The sequence below is a fragment of the Excalfactoria chinensis genome, chromosome 3 (assembly GCF_039878825.1).
Source record: "Excalfactoria chinensis isolate bCotChi1 chromosome 3, bCotChi1.hap2, whole genome shotgun sequence".
NCBI lineage: Eukaryota > Metazoa > Chordata > Aves > Galliformes > Phasianidae > Excalfactoria > Excalfactoria chinensis.
This window is the reverse complement of record NC_092827.1, coordinates 18,618,682-18,645,546: the sequence shown is the minus strand read 5'-3', so window position 1 is coordinate 18,645,546 and position 26,865 is coordinate 18,618,682. Positions and strand designations below refer to the sequence as shown.

The window sequence follows — 26,865 nt, the reverse complement described above, 5'->3', positions numbered from 1 at the left end:
CTTGGTGGAGAATACAGGCAAAAAAGCTGCTTTTTAGAGCGAATCTCTCTCCCTGCTCTCATAGAGCTTCATTAGCTTCATTGGGAAAGTTTATCTCTTTCACGGGTGCTTACGGAAAACTTGACCTTGAAAGTCCAGGCGGACTGCCAATAATCTGTGATATTTGTAAGCTTTGAGCACTGCTATCTTGCTTCTGTAAAGAGAAAGGAATGATTCCATTTTCTCTTCTACACCTGTTTGCAGAGGGAGCTGCTAATTTTAAAGAACTTGGGATTTTTAAGCAGGTTCTCCCTTTAATCCTTTATGCATTTTTTTGAATGCTTATCTGATCAGGTTGTTAATTTCCCTGAATGCACTACTCATCATTTCACTCAGTATTTGTATTTGTCATCTTTTGAAGAACTCTTCCCCCAAACCATAGAATACTGAGTGGCAGGGAATGTGGAGAGGCTTTAGAAAGATGGACATCCTTGGTGTCATGGAGCTTTACTCCTGAACACCCGAAAGACCCTGAGAGATTAAACACTTATTTGAGACAGGAAGGTTGCAGCTCAGGCAGATCTGAGGAGACACAAATGATATGGATCCTGGCTAATGCTTATCAGGCCTTATTCAATACTATCCCAGAAAGGGAGTTTCTGAAATTGAAAGATAGAGTCTCCAAGCAGAAAAGGAGAGTTTCCAGGAGAGTGTCCAAGCCGAGAGGAACAATCTCCAGATCCAGGAGAGTCTCCTAGTCAAGAAACACAGTCTTCAAATCCAAAGAGAGAGTCTCCAAGCTGAGGAGGAGAATCTCTGGGTTGAGAAAGAGAGTCCCCTAGTCAGGAAAGAGAATCTCAAAACCTGGCAAGAGTGTCTCCAAGCTGAGAAAGAAAGTCTCCAAGCTGAAGGGGAAGATCTCTGAGCTGAGAGAAAGAATCTCCAATCTCAACTAGACACCTCTGAATCTGAGAGGGACTCCCTTCAATCCAAACTCAACAGCCTTCAAACAGAGTGAAACACCCTCCAATCTGAACTAAATATCCTCAAAATTAAACGAAACACACTCTGAGCCAAGCTGGAAAGTGAGAGCATTGGAACTGACCACTCTGATCAACCACAGGAGGCACCAGAATCGATGTCAGTTGCCCCTGTAAGAAGACAGACAATGAAACAAAGCTCGACTTAGTAATAACAGAAGAAAGAGAAGGAGGGGACAGTAGAGGAAGCAGTCACTGTAAGAGAAGAGAAGGAAAGAGGCCCAAAGGAGTGGCTCCAAGATCCAGGGGAAATGCCCCTAAATCCAAGGGAGGGGCCCTCAATAAGACTGCAGTCACCAACTGTCAGGAGGGTAACAAGAAGTCCTGAAAGAGTAGGAGGTGAGCAAGACATTGTTACTATTGTCGATTGATCTCTGAAAATCAGTGAAATTACAGGGCTGAGAAAAGACTTCTCATGCTGCCCAAAAGAGCCTGTTTGTCACCTGGTTACTTTGATGTTGGGACAATGGGGCCAACAGTGTGTGGCTAGATAGTAAAGCAGCTCGCCAACTGGGTGGCATTGCAAGGGACACATCGACAGAGGTATTAGTATATGTCAGAACCAGGCTTTCACCCTCTGTAAACAGATGCTGTTAGGCGTGAAAGAAAGATACCCCTTCAAAGATGACCTGATGCCTGAGAAAAAGAAATGGACTGATATTTGAGAGAATAGGCTGTGCTGGAAATGTTACATAGCCCCACTTTCATTCCTGACGACCCTGCCCATAAACCGCTGACATACACTAAAACAATTAAGTCTGTGGCCACATATCTTGAGCCATTTAGATGTTCATTTCACTGATTCACATGGACTCAGCCAATTGAACAAAAGAATTTCATACACTTATGGAAAGCAGACATTATCAAACACTAGGCTATTCTCCAAATGCCATGTTTCAAGACATATCAAATAAAACTAACTGTAAAATGCTGTACCATTTGAAGTTAAATGAAAGGGATTGGCAAGTCATTACCTGTTCATGCTTCTCACTATGGAGGCCTTATGCTAAATAATAAATAAATTATATGAAACATATTGGTTATAATGATGAAAGTGCTCATTTTGAATACATATGTTTTGTCTGTACTGCTTTCGTGTGAAAAAACAGGCTTTGGCTGTTTTTTTGTAATAACAAAGACACCTGAAAGAAGACCTTGTTCAATTAAAAATTAAACTTAATTGTCTGTGTTTACAATGTCAGAGTTAACTGCTGGAGGTATCATGGGATATCTATTTGTAGAGAATGCACTTCTTTGATGACATAGAAGTAAGGATCTTCGCCATCAGTAACAGCAGCAATGTTCTCATGGAAAGCAGGCTCTGATTCATATGTATATATTTTCAAGGTATTATTTATTTATTTATTTATTCATTTATTTCATGTTGGCTCTATTTTTTAAAATTAACATGACTATGCAAATATAGCACAGATGTGACGCATACACACACCCTTGAAATTCACAACTTGTAGCCCGGAACCCCCACTTTTCCATTCCATTTCTCTTTGCTTAATGCAGCCATCAGTCTTAAGTTCTTGACCATTAAGGCTGACTTAACGATTATGAGCCCAGACAATGCTGACTTTTCAGTGGGAATCCAATGGCAGGTGAAGCAGTCATATTGATCTGCAAAACAAATAACCTTTCTTTTATCACAGCTTTCAAACAAATAACCCTAATTCAACAAAAAACTTGTCAGCATAGGCTTAAATTGCTTATTACTGAAGTATAATGAAATGTTTAAACTTGACCGCTGGATAAACAGCACGTGCTCAATTGCATTACTGGGTAGATGCCTAAATAAAGAAGGTACTAATCTTTCCTCTGTGACACTAACCAGCAATTTCATAGTTGAATCTTAAATCTAAAATTGCATATACTGTTTTTGGTCCAAGGCCTGACAACCATGTGCTGGGAAGCATCTCCTGAGACCCTGCTGCAGATTGCTTTCAGTTCTCAGTGGTCAGTAGGTCAACAGCAAGAATGCACAGGTGCCTGGTTATAATAATCTTTTCACTAACTTCCAAGCTCAGCTGCTGCATAATGCTACATCAGCAATATCTTTCCTGATCCCATGACACTTTTTTCCTCTGTCTTGCTTTTGGGTTTTTTTTTTTTTTTTGTTTGTTTGTTTTTGTTTTTTTTTTTTTGTTGTTGTTGTTGTTGTTATTTTTACTTCTGGATTTTCTCCAAGAATAGATAACTTCACCTTCTTCTAGCAGAGGTGTCAGTAGGCAGTCTGCTCATCCTCAGCTACTGAAATATTTATCTTAGGGTTATATATGCATTCTAGACACAGTCCTCATCAGCTGTAATTCTTCAAGCGAGCTTTTTTTTTTTGCCTCCTTCACAGCAGTGCTGTGCTTTGGGAACAGCAAAAACTCTGACATGCCTATATTCTGTAACTACTGAAACACTCCAGTCCCACCAGAGCTTGGATAGGGATGCCACAGTTGATCAAACAATTTCCAGGCTGTTGCAGATCTTTTGAGAACAGCAGCAGTTTTCATTCATCATCACACACCCAAGTAATTGAACCTCCAGGGCAATTCTGTCAAGCGTCACACTTACAAGCATATGACACTGGTGGTGTTGTTATGACTGCAGTTCGTGGACATTTAGGGAGAGGAGTCAGCAGGAGGAGAGAGTGATTTTTGAATTACTTTTCAAAGTATTTAACTGTTTTCTGCACAAGAGATAGGAACCATATATTGGTCTTAATTTACAGTTTCTTCTGTGGTAAGCTTTCTCCCTGTACACCTAACCAGCTATCTTTGCTAAAAATAATTTAAACAAAGTAATCAAATCAGTAAGAGTTAACATTCTATCATTTGATTTAAATTTTTACGACGATCACTTGGTAGAAATAAGATAAACAGAAAGCACTGAGGGAAGAGAAGAAACCATCTGTAGAGGCTTCAGGTTTGTCAGCCTTCTTTTGTACATTAGTTTGAAAGAAGGGATAAAATACAGAAACTGATTTGGGTATTGAGCTTACCTAGAAACGGAGTTGTTTTGTTCCAGGATATGTTTAAATCCTTCCATGTGTTTAATTATGAAATTGACTTCTTTGCATTAGCACTTTATTTTTTTTTTTAACTGATAGAAAACAAAACTGAAGAGCACCCTACTCTCTGAAGCTTTGATCTGCACTCAGACAGCAGCCCTTGAGCTTACCTTTGTTACTTGATGTAAACATCCAGGCGTGTTCTGAGGATCAAGGTTGTTTCCCCATTCAGTGCAATAAAATGGCAAGAGGCATAAAGTGACTTAAGAGTAAAGAAAACATGCTGAAGAACAGACTGTTATTTTCTCTTTCATTTTCTCACACACACTGAAAACACAGAATCACATGTTAAGCAGTGAGAACTGTGATTAGTCAGTCACTGTAGGGTGCTGCTTGTTCTAGCCTCAGTCTGAAGCTACCCCCTGGAACTGAGGAAGGCAGGAAAGGGCAAGGCTGGTGTGTTGAGCATTCAGAAGCCATTCTCTTATCCAGGGCTGCAGATTCAAGCCCTCAGTATGCACAGTGGCTTCAGCATCACACAGAAAAGGAAGCTGTCTGTCAATAAGGAGAAGCCAAAACATACAGGCAGAATTCAGTATTAAAGACTTCAGAAACCTACCAATACCTCCTATAATAAGCTTTTCCTTTATACATTTCAAATACTGCACAGTAGAACTGCCTTTATAAATACTAGGGCACTATCTTTAGTAATCCATTCCATGGTATCTCCAAAATGCGATCTTTCTCCAAATGCCTCCTAAATGTGCGGGGATAAACACCAAGATGTCACACTTTAGATCTGTTCACCCATGTTAACATTTTTTTTTAATTGGAAAAAATATGTAAATAATAGCTTCAAATCATTATTCACTGAAACAGAGTACTTGTCTCCACACAATTCCTTTGAATCACCAGATGTTCACTGAGTTGTTGGTGTCTTTTCTTTTCTTTTCTTTTCTTTTCTTTTCTTTTCTTTTCTTTTCTTTTCTTTTCTTTTCTTTTCTTTTCTTTTCTTTTCTTTTCTTTTCTTTTTTTTTATCATTTTGAGTTAACGCGTTTACCTATTTTTCTTGAATGGCTGTGGATAAAGAACCATCTTCTGTCCCAAAGAAAGAATTATTATACACTACACTGGTTAGGGCAGTCACAGAAGAGACCTCTTCTACAGGAGGCAATAATCCAGAGCAGGGTATTCATCTGGAAGACGGACTCTCAGCTTCAGAGTCCCTCTTCTGAACTAAGCAGAATAGGGCCTGCAGGGTCTCTAGGTTCTGAGAGTAAGTCTGTCAGTCAGCTATTGAGAATGCTTATTTCACCACACACTGGTAAGCACGCAGTCACCTGCATTCTTACATTTCCATGAGAAGTTTTCTTTTCCACAAGACTGACCTTTTCTTTCAAAATGAACTTCAACCTAAAATGTTGGTTCACCAATTTTAAATTAGGATTATTTATAGTTACTTTCTGTGAGTGGGGAGGGATGCTGTTAGCAATTTCTAACATTATCCGGTAGATGAAGCTTGGCAAAAGCTCAGTACTGCTAGGAAGCTTAGCTTATCTCTGTGTATTTATGCTGCATTTATTAATGAATGTATTGCCTGCTCAAACAAGAAACAAAATCATCTATTGTGCATATATTAACAGTAGATAGACCACGATACATTATGCTGCAGAGAAACAGAAAGAAGAATGGTGTGGCAATTTAGGGCTCTACATTCGCAGTGAAACAGGAGAGATGTTTACCACAGAGTGAAAAATGTTCCATGAGGAGACGGTGAGTTGAAGAGAACATCAGAGCTGTGAATATTACAATGCATTTATCTGTTTCTAAGCCAGCAATAGTGGAAGATCCTGGCACTTCTTGGAACTGCCCTGCTGCGTTTCACATTTTGGTGAGAAAACAATTATCATTCATTTCTTCAAATTATGTTGAAGTGTTGCTTCTACTAAATAGTGTCACTTTCACTTCTCTGTACATTTGATCAATTTTTAGATCATACAGTTGATTAAGCAGATCTCTGCGAACTCAACCAAAACATTCCAGATATTATTTGAAATTTATAGTTTAGTAACCAACCAACCAACCACTGCAGAACCAGATGAAGCATTCTGACCAGAGCATATTTGTAAGGTATTTTAAAGTAGCTATCTGTGTTCACTCTCAGTCTTGTACTGCCACGTTCTTAGCCTACTGACTGGCACGGCCCTGTGAAGCTCCCACTGTCAATTAATAAGAGCTTTAAATGGGACACTGACTTTTTACTAAATTTGTTAAAACAAAACAAAACAAAACAACCCAGGAACATCAAAAACCAACCAATCAAACAAACAAGCAAGAAACCCAAACATTTTCTGAAAGATCCCTTGCTAATAAACCAGGCTATGGAAACACAACCTATCCTGTTTTGGGGACTGCTACATGTTTTTCAGTAATAAGTTGCAATGTTTCATTGCACTGTTTACTAACATAGCTTTTAAATTTTAAGTCTTCCAAGTGCTGATTTCTATGAGATATTTTTAGTTCTCTGTTGAAACTACTTAATTCTCTAGAAAAAGACTTATTTTGGACTGACAAAACATGTAATGTTTTATTTTCTTCAGATACAATATTATATCATGTTAATAATGCATCAGTGGTGTCCAAAAACACAAAATGAAACTTTATATCTATCTCTTTTTAATTGTAAATAATCTATATATATATCCAGAGTTTGCATTTTTTGAATACTAAATAGAAGATACAACTCTTCATGTGTTAATGGATAATCTCATTTTTTGTTACAGATATAGTTTATGTTTTCTACAAAATTCTAGTTACTACTACCCAAATGGTGAGTGTACTTTGATCACAAGACTTTGTGATCTGCCAGCTGGGATAGCAGCTAATTAACAGTTAGCATTTTGTTTCAGCTTTTGTTAGTGTCCCATGTCATATCGTCCTCCAGTTCTGCCTGTAATCTCTATCATTCTTGGAGGCAGTAACAAATTGCCTTCCTCCTTCCCCTGGGAGTCAGAATGATTAATTTGTCGATGTCTAGTTAAAGCCTACTACAAAGAAACCAAGATCTTGAAAAGTCATAATATGTCTTCAAAGCCTGATCTTTCTGAAGGATAGTGTTGGGAATACAGCACAGATGCAGACACAAAGCTTACAGCCTCACTTGTCTTGGAGAATAAACTCAGTGCAAAGTTCCTGTTTCATGCACATCCATCATGTTAGTTTGGGATGCCTTGTCATTCACCCCACGTCAAATCCCAAGCTTGCTACTGTGAAGCAATTGTGGCAGAAAGGCATTTCTGTAGCTGAGCAGATTGCATGTGATTTTCTATGGACATATTAAAAAGCTAACATGGGGCAAGTTCACTGTGGGTGTTTAATGTGCCACCCATTGGAGGGCTGGAAAAAAATTCAACAGAATAGAGCAAGAATTCTAATGATGAAATCAGCCTTGGCCTCTTTTCTGTTACCTCTTTCACCAAATCGACAGCTGAGTTTTTCTGATAGGTACTGCTCCTGTATCTGGCTTCTGCAGTAAGGGTGTGCTTAATCTCTGCCCAAGGTGTGTGTTTTATTTAATTACTACCTCACAAAATGAGAAGTTGAATCTCAGCTGTGCTGTTTCTGAAGATCATGCTCTTTTCCCCTCAGATTATGGGAAATCTGAGTTTACTGTTCACCTTTTCAGGTCAAAGGCATTGAATGCTAGCAGATATATAAGGGCTACGAAGATTCACAGGCTGCATATAAATCAATTTTAGCTTACGGTGACTTAAGTCACAATCCAGTGCAAGGAAAACATCTTACATTGTGTTGTATTAAATAAAACACTGGTAGACTTTTCCCTTTTTTCAATTCTTTCCTGCTCCTGAATATTCTTTGGGGACACTTCAGAGGAACTTTATGTTTTCCATGATACTACTCTGCTGTAAGTCTTATCATCTGAAACCTTACTTCTATTCCACAGCAGTGGCATCTCCTTTGTTAAACTGAATTTTACCCCTTCACTACCTGAAGTCCTCCTTCAGTCAGTTTTGCTGTTGCTTATTTAGCAATGCAGACTTGAAAACTGAGTTTACCCTGGGCAGTGTCTCCTGGTCTGCAGCTGTTACAGTAAAGACTGCTGAAGCTAAGCAGCCCTCCATTTTTAGTTTGTTAGTGTATAAAGAAATATTTTTTTTCATTATGTTTTTTAGGTTTTAGATCAATATGGAGATGCTCAGAAATACCAAGTATAAGCAAGTCCCATGTTTAAAGCAGACTTTGCTTTCAGATCAGAGTACTACTGGTATCAAACAGAAACAGAATTCTGAAGTTACAAATAGGTTCCCTTAAAGATATTCTGATGGAAGGAATAGTCATAACATGTTCTTTCTATGAGTGTTTTTACAACATGAAATAAATCATTCCAAGAAATCCTCTCCCAGGCTGGATTTAAACTCTCAGCAGCTGGCTAGCTAGGAAACATAACAGACACATAAACCTTATGGTAGCAAGAATAAGATTTAGGTAAACAGAAGAAAAGGGCAGAATTTGAACTGCACGGGCTTTCCTTGATCTTAAAGTGCCTAGCATGTTAGCATAGGCCAAAAAAGCAGAATATTTTGGCTTAGCTTCAGGAATATCCCCCAGCTTCTCCATGCTGCTTGTGTGATACAAGGCAAATACTGAAGTGCTTAAACAATTACTTAATCAGCTGCTTCAACAAGCCAGGAAAGTGAAAATCTGCATCTCTAGCACAAAGCTGTTTTTAAAAGCAATAAAGACAAAGGAAATCAAAAGGAAAAAGAAAACCCTTGTCTGTTGTTTTGTTTGTGTGTGTGTTAGGAGAAATTCACTTTCTTCTATATCAACATGATGAGCTGAAGATTACTGAGGAAAAGGTAAAACTAAAATCTCTACATTGCAGTTCATGACCACACAGCAAATCTGAAGACAACAATTTAGAGCCTTATTTCAGCTCATGAAATACGTGATTTGCAATAATCTACTTCAAGAACGTGGTTCTGTTGCGATTTCCGTATTTCTTTGTTAAAGCACATCAAAGACTGCAGAGATGGAACTACCTCAACACTAACTCTTATGTAGTTGAGAAGCACTTTAAGAAGTTTCTTTGCAGAATGAAGTCTGATTTGCAAACAGACGTGTTCTGTTCTTGGAAAGGAAAATGACATGTTATGCTTGACAGGTAAAAAAAATGCAATGGCATAATAAAAATGTAGCACTTGAAAAAAGCACCTCAAGAGCTTAATGTTGCTACATATTCTGAAGGAGAAATGATTTCCAAGTTTTAATAATTAGCCTATCTCATAAAGGAAGCTGACAATGGACATTAGTGAAACTGAGTGCAGTACTCAAAGTTTCTAATTAAAAAATGAGTCCATTCTAAGAAGTGAAAGAAATGATTCTTAAGTTTTACCACTGAGAGAAAAGAATCCACACAAGTTTCAGCTTGTTGTATGAAGTTACAGCTGAAAAAACAGCATGAGGGTAGGAACTTGAGGAAATGCCTCTTGATGTGACTCGAAATCTAGTTTTTAAGAATCTGGAACAATACCATATCTAGACTTTACAGAAATATATATATATATTTCACAGAATCATAGAATCACAGAATGGCCTGGTTTGAAAAGGATCACAATGATCATCTAGTTTCAGCTCCCCTGCCATGGGTAGTATCGACAGCCACCAGACCAGGCTGCCCCAAGCCACATCCAGCCTTGGAAACAAATACTAAAGAGACTGCCTAACATTCAACTGCACAAGCTAATTGTTATTAACACAGCTGCTTCCACCACACGATTCATCATTTTCATGGAGATTCCGTCAGCAGATACAAAAAAGGATTTCCAACTACACAACCAATGCTATTTTTTGTCACATATTATTACAGACAAATGTTGGCTTTAATATTTTATAGGGTGTGTGACCATTCCAGTGACTGAAACATATGATGAAAGCTGATGGAAAATAATCAGCAAGTACGGAAGCCAGCCTGCTTAAAGCTCTTTGCTGTGAAAGCCCTTGCTCTTTTTCTACATAATACTTCCACTAATATCAGTAGTAGCTCTGCACAGGATAAGAGCTCAGGATTTTCATACATCATTGAGGTGAACATTGCCAGAAGTTATCTAAGATTTATGCAAACACACTCTACAAGTCAGCATTCCTTCTGCATGGAAGTCTAATTTAAATTAATGCAGTTTTTGGCTAAGGGAAAGAATTCCTTCTAGCACACTGTTTCTTAACTTTGCAGATTGATGACCCAGAATCAAAGTAAAAAATCATTCATGATCCGCTCTGTCAGAATGAAATGCATACATGGGTGCAATAAAAATCATATAATTTATTTGGATATGGGTTCAGAAGATGGACTGAAAATATTGTCTTGAAGGTCACAGTGCCTGGTGGTAGGAAGAAAATATTTCCTTATTTTCTGTTACTGTCACATTCTTCAAGTTATGTGGCAACTGATTTTTTAATATTTTTACTCCTAACCGTAACTTCTATTGCATACAGAAGATCCCATGATTCTATACAGCACTTTCTGCACCTCTCTGGTGTTCAGCTGCTTCACCTTTTACTAGAAGACAGCACATATATTGACAATACCTCTGCAACACAAGCTCCTACATACTGAGCTGCAGGCTAAGGCAGGACTAGCTTTTCTTACCAAACAGCTATCTGAAAATAACCCATCTGAGCACTCTCTGAGTTTGAGACCAATGATAAAAATTCTTATTTATGATACATCATCACTACAAACAGTGTCTTTAGAGAAACATGCTACTGCAGAAATTAACATATAGCAAGCACATCTGACAAATACCAATGACCACTCAAAACAAGTCATGCCATTCAATACGAAAACAGAATGAACAGCTAGCAAAATAAGAGCAATGAAAAGAAATATGTATTCATAAATATATAGAATTCATTCCAAAGTTAATTTAAAACACCATCATCTTTAAGGCTGCACTAGCCTTGCTTATATTGGTTCCTACTCCAGCAAATGCCTAAATCCTGTCCTCTAGAGAACTGAATAACGCACAGCTGCTGTCAGAGCAAATATTCACATTACTAAAGCTGCATGCAACCTAAAGTGTGCAGTTACTATGAGCTTCGAGACCAGCTCTTCCCACACATACATGAAATGAGCTTTCCATTTACTCATTCACACTGAAGCAGGAAAGATGAGATGATTCTCGTGTTTGTTTTTGTTGAGGTTCTTAATCACAACAGTGTAAAATGAATGTAGAAATAAAACCGTCTGCATTTGGGATTACATCGTACTTGTCCAAATTAAATCAGCTTTTTTTAGTTTGCACAACCCAAGAAAGTGAAAAACCACATGAAAAAAACAAGGACAACAATGGTGTTGAGAGTGCAGCTGTTTCACATACATATGAGAAGGAGAAACTGAGAAATTAGTTTAATTTATCCTAAATATAAATGACAAATAAAGGCCCAGAAAACTTATTTTGGTGTTGTTTTTTTGTTTGTTTGTTTGTTTGTTTGTTTGTTTGTTTTTTCCTTTTTTAACAACCCTTTTTCTTTTAAGACTTTGCTCTTCAGTTACCACAAGATGTTCCATAGAGTAAACAGATAAGAAGAGAGACCTATCTCACACCTGACTTATGTAGGCTCTATTCCTTTAAATATCTTATTCCTGACTTCTGAGCAGACAAATAAGATGTGCAAATTTATTCCTTGTTGCTGACAAGTATTTGTATTACTAGTGCCATATATAACCTTACAAGTTTGCAAACTATATGAATTTAAACTATACAATTTAGAAGTGCTCACACTGAAATCTTCAAATACTTCAAATGTAATCAATCACCGTGTGCTTTCTTTGCAACTAACTCTGTAGCAGATGCACTATAAACAACTTTTGCTGTCTGCTCAAGTGCAGATATGAAAATACAATAGCATTGTGTTTCTCAATAGTGTTATTCAATAGTGTTTGAATAAAACCATACCGTACCTACTTCCTAGAAATCATGACACACCAGAATAATGCTGTGAATATATTACACCTTGTTATCCTAAGCAAACTAATCACTAAAATCTGACACATTACTCAACTGAGAGTCTTAAAAATATTTAGGTTAATGCATTCTCCAAATTTTGCAGATTATTTTATTGTAAGAAATGTCTAACTCGTGTATTTCTTTATGATCTAAATGTAAAAAAATATTCAATATATTTGCAGAGAATGGTAGCAATATCATAGAATCATAGAATCACAAGGTTGGAAAGGACATACAAGACCATCCAGTCCTACTGTCCTCCCATTAACGCTGCAACCACAAACCACTAAACCAGATCTCGTAGCTCCTCATCCAGACACCTGTTGAACACTGCCAGGGACAGTGACTCCACCACCTCCCTGGGAAGCCATTCCAGTGCCTAACCAGTCTCTGAGAGAAAAATATATTCTTATGCCATTTGAAAAGGTTTCCATGAAGTGGAAAAATCAAAGCACTTTGCTTTGAGAGTAGTGCCAGAAAGCAAAAAGAGAGGGCAGACATTCTAGCCATACTCTCATCAGGAGGAAGTTTTGTACCATCAGGGATTTTGTTAGAACCTGTTATTAAAATGTTAGCAAAGAAGTTCACACTGGCATATAAACATGACTGCTCCTGCAGACCAAGGAGCTGGCATGCAAATAGACCAAAGCAAAATTTACTTTGAGTCCTTGGCTCTGTATTTCCAAAAAATCTTTCACAATGGACAGAATAAAGGTGGAAATATGTCAACCACCTCAAGTAATAATTACGAGTTGTCACTGAAGGCAATAGAAGGAACAGTAATCTATATAACTATTTTAGTGGCACATGTGCAGAACAAGAAATCTTTCTCATTCAATAAAGTAATACGAATTATTTTTATATCTCATAGGAAAATAAGCAATATTAAAATTAGGCAAAGTAGGTTTTATTATGTGCTATTGTTTCCCTGAAAATGTCAGGATTATGTGTTGTGAAATGCACTTTCCTTTCATAGAAAAATTCAGGTTTTCTTACTGATAATTGTTGTTGTAGTAAATACAGAATAGGTATAAAAAAGTAAAGAGTTAAGGACTCTTGAAAGTCATGGGTAACAGTCGTTAAACTGCCAGTTTTTAGTGCCGATTACTGAATGCTGAGATTAGTGAAATGAAGATTAGCAAAATTCTCTGGGGTTATTAACATGCCTGTAATAGTTTTCCACTAGATACCAAGTGAGACGTTTCTATTGGAGCCAGAAACGCACAGATGTGGCACTGTCAACATAAAAATATATCACAAATTTTAAGATACTTTTCTGAACTACTAATGTCCAGAATTCTTTGTTTTCATAAAAGGAAGAAAAAAGACTTATTTCCATCCAAATTCCAACATACAAGAATCACCAACAGTACAGGTGGCACCAAAGCTGGCAGTACCTGCAGCAAATGAACCACTCTGATACTGACATTTACATTCTCATATCCTAAAAAGTCATATTTTCCTCCAGAAAAAGGTTTTTGTTGTTCCTGTCAATTATTTACATTCAAAAGTTAAAGTACTTGTATTTCCCAAATTTTACTGAATATTTCATGCATCTTCTGAGTGAATGCACACAATTCAACAGTGCCATTTGTTTTGATTATGAAACATCCAAAAATTCTTTTACTTCAAAAAAATTACTTAATTGCACCCTTAACATTTAATTATATTAAAAAGCCTTCCATATTTAATTGACATAAAATTGTGCATGGGTAAATGAGTGACATACTCTCTGGCATTCTTGTAACGTTGGTACAAATTTTGCACAAACTCATTTCTCCTCAGAGATAGACAAAATAATGTTGGCATCTTAGCTTGAAAAAGTAAACTAGGCCTAAATAGAAGGGACATGAGGATTCCCGAAACAGGCCAGGCAAACCATCTTGACATTCATTCACACAGGACCTCTCCTCACATGTTTTCATCAAGCTTACGACAGGTCTACACAACTATTCTCTTTGCTATGTTCTTTCCCAGTGGTGGGGGTGGTAAAGATTCAACTTGCTATTTCATACTGGGGTACTTTTAATATGCAAAGGTGGTGTTCTAATGTACTGCACTGTAACCTCCATCTCATTCCTTGCAAATATTCATATTTCGTTTTTACTGTCATCTTAATTAGAGGTCTTGACTATACTGTTCATAATGAAAGTTGAGACTTCTTTCACACTGTTAATGCACAGATCACAGTAAAGTACATAAGTACTGTTTCTCATAGCCTTTCTGAACAGCAGTATCTTTCTGGAGTGCCAGACTTGACTACTAAATGCTATGTAATTGAAAAGACATTTGCCACATCATATCTGCAGTAGAATGAAAAGTGCATATTACAGTCTGTATATACACTGAAAGATCAAGAGGTACCAGATAACAGGGTGAACAATAGGTCTGCTATCTACTCCATGGTCTTTGCCTAATTGCTGTGAGCATTCTATTACTCTCATAATGCATCAGGACTTCTACATGGAAATGTTCATTTACATCATAGAATATTTCTAAATAAATTGGAAATTGTTATCAGCATCACACTTGCAGTAGAGAAAGCTTAATACTTACAGCAAAGTTAACACAGGCTCTCTTTCTTCAGTGGATATAAAGAAAAAATCCACACAGAGCCACTATAATTTAATCTCAAACTGAGAAGAACACAAGCCCATAAGAACATCAACAGAGGGTCAGATCAAAGGCTAGTGTTCTCAGTGCTCCATCTCCCATGACTGCCAGCAGCAGCTACTTGGAGAAAACCATGTTTCCATTTCCCCTTAGTCTTAGAATCATACAATCATAGAATGGCCTGGGTTGAAAAGAACCACACTGATTATCCAGTTTCAAGCCCCCTGCCATGTGCAGGATCACCAACCACCAGACCAGGCTGCCCAGAGCCACATCCAGCCTGGCCTTGAATGCCTCCAGGGATGGGGCATCCACAGCCTCCTTGGGCAACCTGTTCCAGTGCGTCACCCTCTGTGTGAAAAACTTCCTCCTAATATCTAACCTATAGGACGTCATTGTCTAAGTTAGAAGCAGAGCACACTATGATGTTTTACCTGTATCCAAAAAGCTATAGGTTCTAGCTTTTGATGGCTAAAGGATTTCCTAAGGCAAGTTGAATCATCAATATTTTTTTCTGAGAAAGAAATGCTGGACAGAACCAGAACTTGTGTTAATTCTCACAGTCAACTAGAACAAGCTCTGCGCAGCGGTAGGCCAATTTAGCATGTTTTCCAGATTTTAGTATTCAGATAAAGTTTATTTTACAAATGATCCAGAGAAGTGACTTTTTATTAAGAAGCTGAAAAGGGCTGGTATTGTACAGGACTGCCTATTCATCTTTCAGAAGGAAAGAAGTAGAATAATGAGAAAATACTGGAAAACAGCAACAACAACAACAAACAAAACAAACCAACCAAACAAAAAAACAAACCCAACAACAACAAAACCCATCCAACTCAAGTCATGAAGAAAACCGGTAAGTCACTAGTGGAGCTGCATAGGATATAAAATAGGTCTGGAAGAGAAACTGTCACTTTCACAGTCTTTGAGTAGATAAGAGTGATCTACTGATATCTTAACAGCCACAAAATTAACTTCTCTGTTATTTTGGTAATATAGCAAATTATGTTTATTAATACCACCCTTTCATGAACTTCTATAGGTAACTGACATAAGTTAGAAGAGAATGTCTGCTTCGTGGAAGTCACTGTGTTGAAACATCTCATGACTACACCACCCCTCTAACAGGGTGTGCTGGTCACAAAGACTCAAGTCATACAGGTGTCTACAACATGCTATTCTCACTTCAAAGTTGAGCAGGAGAAAAATGTAGTGTTTACCATGACAGTGTAACCTGCCAGCTGTCATCTGCCTGAAAACACATCCTGGCTATGAGCTTCTGGGAGATGGAACAACCCAAAGTAGCTGCACTCACAGGATTTATTAAGAGCACCACCTCTACCTTCCGCAAATTTTGTTTCCTCCCAGCACAAGACAGTCTCTTTGGTTTTCAAACAACTCACACTGACAGGTGTGGCATCTGACATCCTTGTCAAAAAGCACAGATCAAACCCATGATTTCTGAAGCAGAAAATGTAAGCCTTTTCAGTTTTTACAAAAGGCAACCATTCAAACAGAGACTTCAGTGTTGACCAGCTCTTTCTCTTTTGACTGGTTGCATGGGCGGACACAGCATACGTGTGTATTTAAGGATCTACAAGTTCCACAGCCAATGTGGAGCGTAAATTATCAATAATAAACATCTCCTTCCCACAGCAAATCTTTTTAATTCTGTAAGAAATGCATCTAAATTGCCCCGTAGTTGTGTGGCAAACTTGCTTCCTGAACTACAGAACTGCTAAATCTTTGTGAAGGGCTCCCCATGAAGAGGGGAGAATTAATAGAATTAATAAGTAGCATTACAGTAATGCTGTATTTGAGTGGGGAATTTGGTGATCCAAGACACATAATTCTTGGGAAAGTTAATTTCTACACAACTGAAAACAGTATTATGTTCCTGAGGACCATTCCTACAGCAATTCATATCATTATCTTTTGATTATATGGTCTTAGCGGCATACACAATAAATATTTTTACTACTGCTTTATTTTATTTTATTTTAATTCCCTTTCTAAACCATCCTTATGCATAAAGTTTGAAATGTGGAAGTAGTATGAGAGAACAGTAACAGAAAGGAGAATGAAACAGCAGACATAGTATGCAATAAAAGAGAACTAATCTACTGTATAACTTCTGAGTTGGACAACCCTATTATGAAAGGTATATCTCATAAAAGGCAAATAAACATCTGCCTTATTTTTCCTTCCCACGTATGTAGCTGTGGCATTATGAATTTATCAAACACAACACAAAGAAAACAAACTAAACAAGAAATGGCTACTTATAAAAGGAATGCAAAGTCCCAAGAAAATGTAACTTTTAGTTTATATTTTCCCCAGCAGATAATTTATGATAAATTTACTGAGTTATGTCACTGGCTGCAAGGTGTCACTCACTTTCAGACTTCGTCTCATTAACTTCTCCCTCCTAAATTTATGAAAGTTAAAAGCTTGAATTGTTTTTCAGAAACTTTTGAAGATATAAAGCTGAACCTCTTTGAGAAGCACACATCATCTATAATTTTTTTTTTTTTTTTTTGGAAGAACGTACTTCGCCTCAGCTGTTACATTTGCTATTTTGGACTGCTTTTCTTAGAAAGATTCCAGATGGCTGATCTGAAACGAAGGTTAACTTTTTTGACATTTTCTTAAAACAGCCCCAATCGTGTGTGTAAAGGAGAAAAAGAGAAGAAAGAGAAAGGGAGAGAAGGATTTTCTAAAGTAATGACCCACCTCAAAAATCACGGTCTCACTACTGCAGTGTATATTTAGGTAAATTGTGGGTCTCACCATAGCATTTAGTTAATCACTTGGGGAAAAAAACAAAACAAAACAACAACCACCAAACATACTCACTTGGGCATATATTTGCACTGCATAACAGTTATTGCTTAATTACCCTTATTTCAAAAGCAATATTTATTCGCTTCACCTGCTAAAATGTGTTAGCCTCTGTTCTCTGTAAATCATACCAAATATAAAAAAAATTTCTCATTTCCCTTTTATGTCCAATACTTTTGTTTTCCATCTGCAAAATGATGTCCTTAGATGTCTCTTCACAGTGTCTCTTACCCCAAATCAGTTAGACAAACACACAAAAAAATAAGATATAAATATTACCATTTTTGCTCTAATGGAATATTTCTCCTTTAAGATATTTCCTGCCTGAAGCACCTACCATGCTTTACTCAGCTTAATTCACCTCATTTTTGCCATCTCTTATAGGGAAGAATGTCTTTCATTCATTCTCATCACTCAGATACCATTTCCAACCTCTAGAATTATGTCATTTGAGTCTAGCGTTCGCCACTAGCTGCTTTGAAAAATGAAGAGGAAAATATGCTCACCTTCAGGCTCCCCACAGAGTGTACACTGTGACTCTGTAAAGAAGAAGAGAAAAATTATGATTTCTTGCTTGTAAGATCTGTGTGGTGTAGAGTTATGAAGTCGTAACTATGTCCAAACAAAACAAACCTTAAGGAACTCAGATTTAGCTTGGAAATCACAATTTCATTTTCAGCATCTATTTCTTTAACAGTTGCAACATAACTTTTAAAAGAGAGTTTTTGCAAGAAACATTTTCTAAGCAGAACTGTAAGTCTCCAGCGCTATTTATGTAACCAGCACCTCCACATATTCCACTCAAACGCAGGTAGCGGGACTTTTGGGTTTAGAGAAACATTTTTGTATTTGTAGCTGTAGATCAGTGACAGCAGCCACTCAAATAGAGTGTAAGCCTCTCAATATTTTAGCACTGGAGGAAGTAAACAGCAAAAGCAATGGAATTATTATATTCTTATCTCATAAAAGACTTCCAAGTCCTTGCAGGCAAATGAATAAGTCAAATAGTCAACGTAAAAGTGCTGTGATATTACACAAAATGTTCAGGTATAGAGAAGAGGGAAGTGCAGCTTTATTATAATAAACACTGAGTCTCTAAATGTGTAGTTATTATTTTCTTTACACATAACTATTTGGAAGCTGTCTGTCATAAAAATTACATTGCATAATGTACAACTATGTGCACACACAAAGGAAACACTTTAGGCATTCTTTGCTTAAGACTGAGTTTTGTCAGGTGTTGGCATCAAGATGCAGAACAAAGCTGTTATTTAGAACCCAAGCAACAGAGTCAAATGAAATCAAAGGGACTACAATCAAGTTGGTAGACAATTCTGATAAAGCTGGAAAAAGTCTTACTTCAAAGCAGTAGTGCAGTATATTTCACAGTCACAGCTACCTGGAATCTCCTTCTAAACACTCAGATGGAAAGTGGTAATTCCAGCACCAAAAAGTATTCTGAAGCAAATGTACATACACACAGGCACACACTCAAGCACGTGCACACTTTAATATAGGCTAAGAACAAAAAAAAGCCCCAACAGTTCAGTGCTCCTGGTTATATGCAAATCCCTTAACTCAAAAGCCTGCTGATGCTTTTTGTTCTTGAATGCCAAATGAGAGACCATACATTAACTGTGATTTTGATTTTAAGGAAAATAAATAAATAAATAAATAAATAACAAAAACAGAAACATAGAATATGAAATGCATGCACTGAGATGATTTGACCTTTAAAGTGCCCCTGTGATGCTGCCTGTTATTTAGAAGTACTTTCTCCGTACAGATAAGAGCCTATAACAAAAAAACCTGCAGTGTTGTAAAGGTACTCGACCCTACATCTTTCACATGTTTTAAAAAAATTATAGCTGTTGCTTTTTAATACTGTCAGAGGTTGTAGTGTACATGATGGAAAGGTATGAGAAAAGTAATGTTTATTCAGGCCATTCTACTACAGACAGAGCACAGTTTTTAAAACACCATAAAGTTGCATGAAAGAAAAGAAGAATTAATTTTGATTCAGGCTGGCACTGTGAAACACGCTGTTGACTGGGCTTCTGACAGATCCAGCAGTAGTGACAAACTGCAAACAGCACCCCAGTGGCTGTCTTGGGAAAACCCACCGGCAAAAAGCATAAAAAGTTTAGTGGCAGATAGCACAGGGCTCTTTCTTCCAATGCTGGATGAAAAATGCACTTGTCGCAATCTGGAGTGATGCAGAGGAAACAGCGCAGAGATTTTTTTCACTTTTAATTCAAAGACTTTCTAAGGTTGGACTGAGAGGGGCTGCCTGTCTGTCTGCACTTTCTTGTCCTGATTGATAAGGAAGAATAAGCAGGAACTCAGTTTCTGAACTCGTGGCTTTTTGCTGATCTTCTACGTCCTGCTAACAACTGCTTCACTGGTTTGCTACAGCCCAAGGAGACTGCTTGACATTTTTTGCAGCCCTCAACACCATTTTCCAAAGGTCCCCACTCAACAGCACAAATTAATAGCTTCCCTCTTCTCCCCATCACTGTACCTCAGTGCCAGTACCCAAACAGAACAGTTCAGTTGGAAAGGTCATCTGTTTCAGCTATCATATATCATCTATTCCAACTGTCTGACCTGTTCAGGGTTAAGCAAAAGTTGAAGTGCATTAACAGCATCATGCATATGCCTCTTGCATACCGACAGGCATGGAGCATCAAATACCTCTCTAGGAAGCCTGTTCCAATGTCTGACAATACAGAAAGGTTTCCCAGTGCCCACTCTGACACTCCCTTATGCCATTCCCACCCTGCCATCAGTTTCCAGGACCAGAAACCTCTGCACGTCCCTCTGCTTCCCTTCCTTAGGAGCTGCAGAGAGCAATGAGGTCACCCCTTGGCCTGCCCTTCTCTTAGAGAGCCCACCCATCCTCAGCTTGCCCCAGCCCTTCTATCAGCTTTGGTGCCCTCCTCTAGAGGCTTTCAAGGACCTTAATATACCATAGCACTGTTGTAAATCTGCAGCAAAATAGCCTAACTCAAAATAAGGCTTACTGATGAGACTGGTGCCAGGAAGTCGCCCAGAAGATTGCCAGCTCTCTACACAACTGCTGATGGACAGCCACTCATTCTGGCTTTCTTCCAGGTGTTTGCTTAAGGTACTGAGCTTATGGGAAGGCTATGTGTCTTGTCCCTTTCCATATGATGTGGGAAATGATTAAGTCTATTTAGATCCACAGATCCTCTGGTAATTGTTGAAAGATTGCATGCCATATATTTGCAAGCCTATCTGAATATCACACTTAGATATTTCTACATTTACATTTCTCAAGCATACAGACATCTTAAAATCTTGTAAAAGAAAAAAAAAAAAAGCTGGGTATTGAAGCTTATTTCAACTTTTTTTTTTTTTTTTTTTTTTTTTTTTTTTTTTTTTTTTTTTTTTCTTTTGGAAGGAAATTGCTGCATCTTGGTAGAAGATCTCTCTCAGAAAGATAGCAAAGTACTCAATGCCTGAACTAATTTGGAATTTTTCCTTTCAATCTAATTCAAATTTCAGCTCTGAGATGGCAACAACCAAGGACAATAACAACAGTATAAAAAGTTACTACTCCATCGGGTGAAATGCCAGTATTGAGGCTGAGATGCGTGTCACCTAAGATTGGGTAGATCACCCGTCATGCCCTCATTCATGTTTCAAATATAAATTAATATCTAAAGATTTATTAATTGGTGGAAATCTACATTAGAATAAGGTAAATCACCTTTTATAAGTGCACACTTTTCTTTGTGTGCATTGTGACAGAACTTAGGCGCAGGCTCTGTCTTCACAGTAACATTAATGTCAAGGTAGAAGTGGTCACTGAAGTAAGCTCTTGAGATCTCCTAGCTCAGCCTTCTGCTGAAATAAGGCTGCTCCCACCCACATTCAGCTCAGATGGGGCTTTGAGAGCCACCTCCTAGAAATCACAGAGGATGAAGCAGGCAACAGACATATGTAGGCTGCTACTGAATCTCCACTTTACTGAAATAAATCAGCCCAGCTTCTTCAAGTATTTTCTTTGTAGGTCAAGTCCATCTGACCTGAGAGCCCTCTTATAGGACACTCCAATGTATCACTGTGTTTCCTTAAGCAGGGACCTCCAGACATTAAATGCAGTATATTCAGGTGTACTCTCACCAGAGGGAAAGAACAATGCCTCTGTCTGCTGACCAGACCACCTTGTACAGTAGCCCACCATGTAGCGTTAGCATTTGCAGTGGGAGAATGCTGTTGGCCTGTACATAACCTACGTACTTCATAAAGAAGCAAAAGAATAAAATGAAGTATTAATAAGACTGGTCCCCTGCCTCAAGTCACCTGGCAATTATCCTGCTGCTAATGTATGGCACAAGGGAGGAATCTTGGCACAATGAGGCAGACCGAGGCTATTGTTTCCAGGCGCCATCAGACCATGGATCAGCTCAAGGGAGTCATGAAATCTCAGCCTCAGGCAACTTCTGTATGCCCACAGTGGGTGAAACAAAGTCTAGAGTGAAAATGCTTAAGCCACTGCACATTGTAATAGATCAGAGCTATCCATTACTACATTTCAGAAAAGAATATTGCCCAAGCACTCTTTCTACTATTCCCTATTACTGGATCATGCCTCCAGATTTCTGATTCATCTAAAGTACTCCGATGATGCGTTCACATGAGATATTCTTTCTTTTTAACACACTGCTAATCAGCTTCACTTGATGATGCTAATTCTTGCAAACACTCATACATATGAGAAGCTTTTGTCACTGTTCTTGGAAGTAAAATGACTAAGACAGGTGAGTGTTTGGAGATTCGGGAGCCCATAAATCAATAGAACAAGGAAATATATTCATATTATTAATCTCACTCTATCATTTTGAAATAGTCTAGCCAACAGAAACAATCTTCCCAGATACAAGAACTTGCTGACAAAATGGGTCACAAGGAAGATCGTTTGAAGAAACAAAGAAGGAACAAATTTATCATAGAGGCATGGGCTCTTTCTTTTCCCCAAATAATATGAATTTTATTTTATTTGAACATTTTTTATGTCTAACATAAGTAATAAGTAAAGCTAAAATTAATAAACACAGCCATGCAAAAGACAACATTAGTTTCCAAAACAGCTGAGTTCAAGATTGAGTTTTAAATTAAAGTGAAGATAAATTATTCCACTAAACATTTTCATCTTTCCCTGCTTTGTGAATCTCTTTTTAGGTACAGTTGGTGTAAATACAATAAAATCCACTATAAGGGGCTATGAAAAAGACAACAATATATGAGCCAAAAGAAAGTCATAGAATAGATATTATGACTAAATTACTATTTAAAGTGCTCGTGCAAATTATGTAACATATCAGAACTAAACCAAAACAGTATCAGTAGTGTTTGAAATCTGTTTAAAGGAAATATGGTTCCCAGTTAACTACGCTTTGAAGTACACTATACTCTCAATGGGGCTTACCTAGATTATGGAGTCTGACCTGGATGAGTTTTGACCTAGATATATACAAGTGAAAGTATGACAAGAACTCACGCAAAGGTCAGAAGCAGTACTGGGGATAATCTGTCCCCTCAGCATCATGTTCAGAAAATAGAAGCTCTCAGCCCTTATGATTGCCCCTTGAATAACAGCTTACATCCAGTGTTATATCCCTGATTCAGATCTGTATGCCTTTTCTGGCTCTCTTTCTGCCCGATAGTACCAGAGGCCATCTGCAACCCTTCTCTATAGGATTTTAAATTTAACTACAAGCACAGTATTGTTGACCTCATTGAAAACAATTCTCATATTTCTTTTTTACCCCTTTCATTTTAGCAACATAATAATAATAATAATAATAATAATAATAATAATAACAATAAGAAATAAATATATTCAAAATGCAGTTCCAGTGGCAAGAAATACAACAGTTTTTCACACTGTTTCCTCACTGTCTTTTTACTGCTGATGGTGAAATGGAACTCTGCCACAATTAAGGAAACACAGAGTAGATATGCAGGATATTGAGAATTCGGGCAGCTGAAAAGCAAGACCTAATTTAAGGCCAGCTGTAAGACTTCTCATCATTTCCAGGATTTTAGACTAATATTTGTATCTAAACATGGCTATAATAATGGCAATACAAGCCAACTGTACTATAACTGTTTTTTATTCTCTATTTTCATGCCTATTTTTTTTCTCCTACACATTTTGCCCTTATTTATGTCTCTTCCTCCTGTTAATATCTCACTGTTGCACAATACCATCAGGTGAAACATTGATGCAATAAATCTATAGGATACACTGCAGTTTTTTCTCATGTCTGCCAGGAATCTCACCTTTGCAATCATTTCTTGTTTCACAATGAAGCCAGAGCAAATCCTCTTGACATCGCCCACTCTGTGTTCTGTCATGCATGTAGGTAAGTGATTGAGAGACACCTACAAAACCCATCTAGTCCAACCTTCTGCAAAGTACACCGGACATTCCCTATATTTTTTCCCTTTATTTATTCTAAAATGCTCCCTCCAAACTTCTGATGACAGGGAATGCAACTGCCTTCAGATAAATTATCTCTGTTGCTAAATTATCTTTGCAGTAGGATAGATTTCTTCTTGAATAGTACCAACAGGCATTGGTATTCACTATGTACATGGAAAATAAAATCTCTAATGTACTTAGAAAAAAAAAAAAAAAAAAAAAAGATTCTATTTCAGATGTTCATTGTTTTCTTCCAGTCTAGTTTTACTATTTTAAGCCTTGTTCATTCACTTTTTCCAGCTGTGGTTTCTAATGGCCATCTCATGCTTGCTGTCCTCCTCTGTACTCTTTGCAACTTAGCCTTGTCTTAAAGTGCTCCACAATGAACACAGTAAATCACCGGAACCCTTCCACTATTACACTCCTGCAAACTGTTATACTTGTAAGAGTGCCACTGGCCTGATTTCGGGCATCGCTATTTTCCAGCATGAAAAGAGATCTCACTTTATCCTTACAGTCATGGATGCGATAGAGGCACTTTCAATAACACAAAAGGATACTTTATTGGTCTACCTTTGCAGTAAGGGCCCTGCTCATACCATCCATGTAATCCATGTAAACCAACTGAAATCCACAAAGTGATCCAGACTCCTTCAAACTCTTTGTCTGAAACTACGGAGGGGCAAAAAGAATCAAAACAATGCTATAACCAATTTATTTCTTACAGTATTTGGAGTGCTGGTAAATAGTGCCAAAAGAACAGAATCTACATATATTTGGACTCAAATACTATTACGGCCCTTTGTCCCTCAGCGGTTACAGAAGAATTAAAAAGTTTCAAGTGAGTTATGTAACCAAAAGAAATGTATGGAATTAAACATATTTACATGCATATGCATACATATCTCTCGATCTCTTTTTTTATTTGCAAAGAAAACCCTTGTGTTTAAATGTAACAATAACTGCCAGGAGTCAATTCATCATGTAGAACATTTTGAAAAAGGCCATAACAGCAACAGTTCATAACAGCTGTGGCCAAGAAATTCATTTAATCCCTCTGGAACCATTTCTACAAGCAGTTCTTGTTGAGTGTAAAAGCCTGCTTTCCTGAGCACCTGCCTGCTTCTCACTGCAGACTACTCCCCAGAGGAGATTTCCCCAAGTTTGTAACTTCTGCCATAGGGAACAGCTTTCTTGAATCTTTTCTTTTTACTGGAGCATTCACAAGAAAAAAAGGGCCTTTTACTGCTCATGATCAGGTCTTGGAGGCGAGGAGAGGGAAACAAATATGCACTCTAGTTTTGGAGGAACAGAAAAATAGCTGCCTATGAGAGAATAGCAGCTGGGCTATATTGGGAAAGATAGAGCAAGGGAAATGAGTTGCCCTGGGAAAAGAGGAGTCTGAAAGAAGTTTAAATTATAAAAATAGACTATAGAATAGCCATTATTAAAATAGAATGAGCTGAAAGCAGAAGAAGAATCAACCAACCTGGCAGCTGATTTTGTATCATTTTGAGCAAACAAACTGACATGCAACCAAACGTATAAAGCAAGCACCAAAAGCCCATTATTTTCCCCGGATGAAAAATATAAAGTTTATGCTCAAAGCAATGCCAGAACCTATTCACAGTACTTGCATATCAGATCCTCCTCCATATGGAATTTGTACATTGAGTGTGCATTAAGTCAGCCAGAAGAGATTTCAGAAAAGAAGGATGAGAACAGGCACGCACATATTTTCACAAAAAAGCAAATAAAATATAAACCACTCAAGGAAAAAAATAAATAAATACACATGCTAGTGTTTCTCTTGGTGAACTGAACACAAATACTTTGTTTTTAGAGCAGCTGCTATAAACACAGTAATAAAATGTACGCGCTTTAGCACACTGCTGACACTTTTCAAATGCACAGTATTGAAGAGTTCTGATATTCTGAATAAATAAATAAATAAATAAACAAAAACAAAAAACCAACAAAAAACCCTGAGATGTGCTTAAAAAAAGGCAAATTTACATGGTTTTCTCATTTTTATACTCATTTTCCAGTATTTGACATTCTGTGTTTAAAGTCAGTCATATTTCTCAAAACTGAGGGGAAAAATCACTCACCAACTTGCTGATCACATTGTTGCATCTTTACGAAAAGCACCAAAAAGAGGAAACCAAAAAACTGAGTGTGGACCCATGAGAGTTCTGCAAAACACCAAGCTGAAGACATTCTGCACCTCAGGTTTGCTTCATAACCCCTCTGGAATCAAATGCAAGTCTCAGCAGATTATGGTGGACACGAGGTCAAACCTCAACAGCATACTAAATGTAAAAAATTACCACGCTATATATCACCATTCTTCCTTTTCTGTCTTTTCCTCCCCTCTTCTTTTACTTTTCTCACTTTATGAGATCTTGCCAAAAATTTCAGTGTCTCCTAAGAATAAGTAAAAATGGTACAAATCCAAGCTGAATGTGATATAACAAAGAATCTGACAGAAAGATAGCAAAAAATATAGGATGGGACAGCACAGTTATAGACTAGATCACATAGTCTAATACTGTGAAGGTTAAATTGATTTTTTCTCACCTTTCTCATTCTTATCTCTCATATTGAAATCAGATTTCGAAAAGATTTGAAGGGGGTGAGTAGCTGGCAAACCGATTTAAGGAGGTCATTTGAAATACCAAGGGTGTACAGAAGGTGTGAAAGACCATGATGCAACCATCAGAAGGGGTAAAACTGAGTTTAATAAGAAAAGAGATAAAGTCATCAAGAAGTCATCATGTCAGGTTAAGAGACAGCTTGCTGGCCAAGACCGCTGAATGATGTCTTTTACGTAAACTCAGTAACACATATTGACTTAGAACAATACACGCTGGAATAGAAGTCTTGATTCTAGCCCTGAA

General features: G+C 37.6%; 1 protein-coding gene across 26 annotated transcripts in view; it reads right to left on the bottom strand.

The window, feature by feature from the left end:
- DLGAP2 (DLG associated protein 2) overlaps positions 1-26,865 on the bottom strand; it is a 448,809-nt gene that overhangs the window by 213,729 nt on the left and 208,215 nt on the right. For all 26 annotated transcript variants that reach the window (XM_072333743.1, XM_072333749.1, XM_072333745.1 and 23 more), the window contains one exon: positions 18,018-18,050. In XM_072333743.1, coding sequence (XP_072189844.1) covers positions 18,018-18,050 — 33 coding nt within the window. The remainder of the gene's footprint in view (positions 1-18,017; positions 18,051-26,865) is intronic.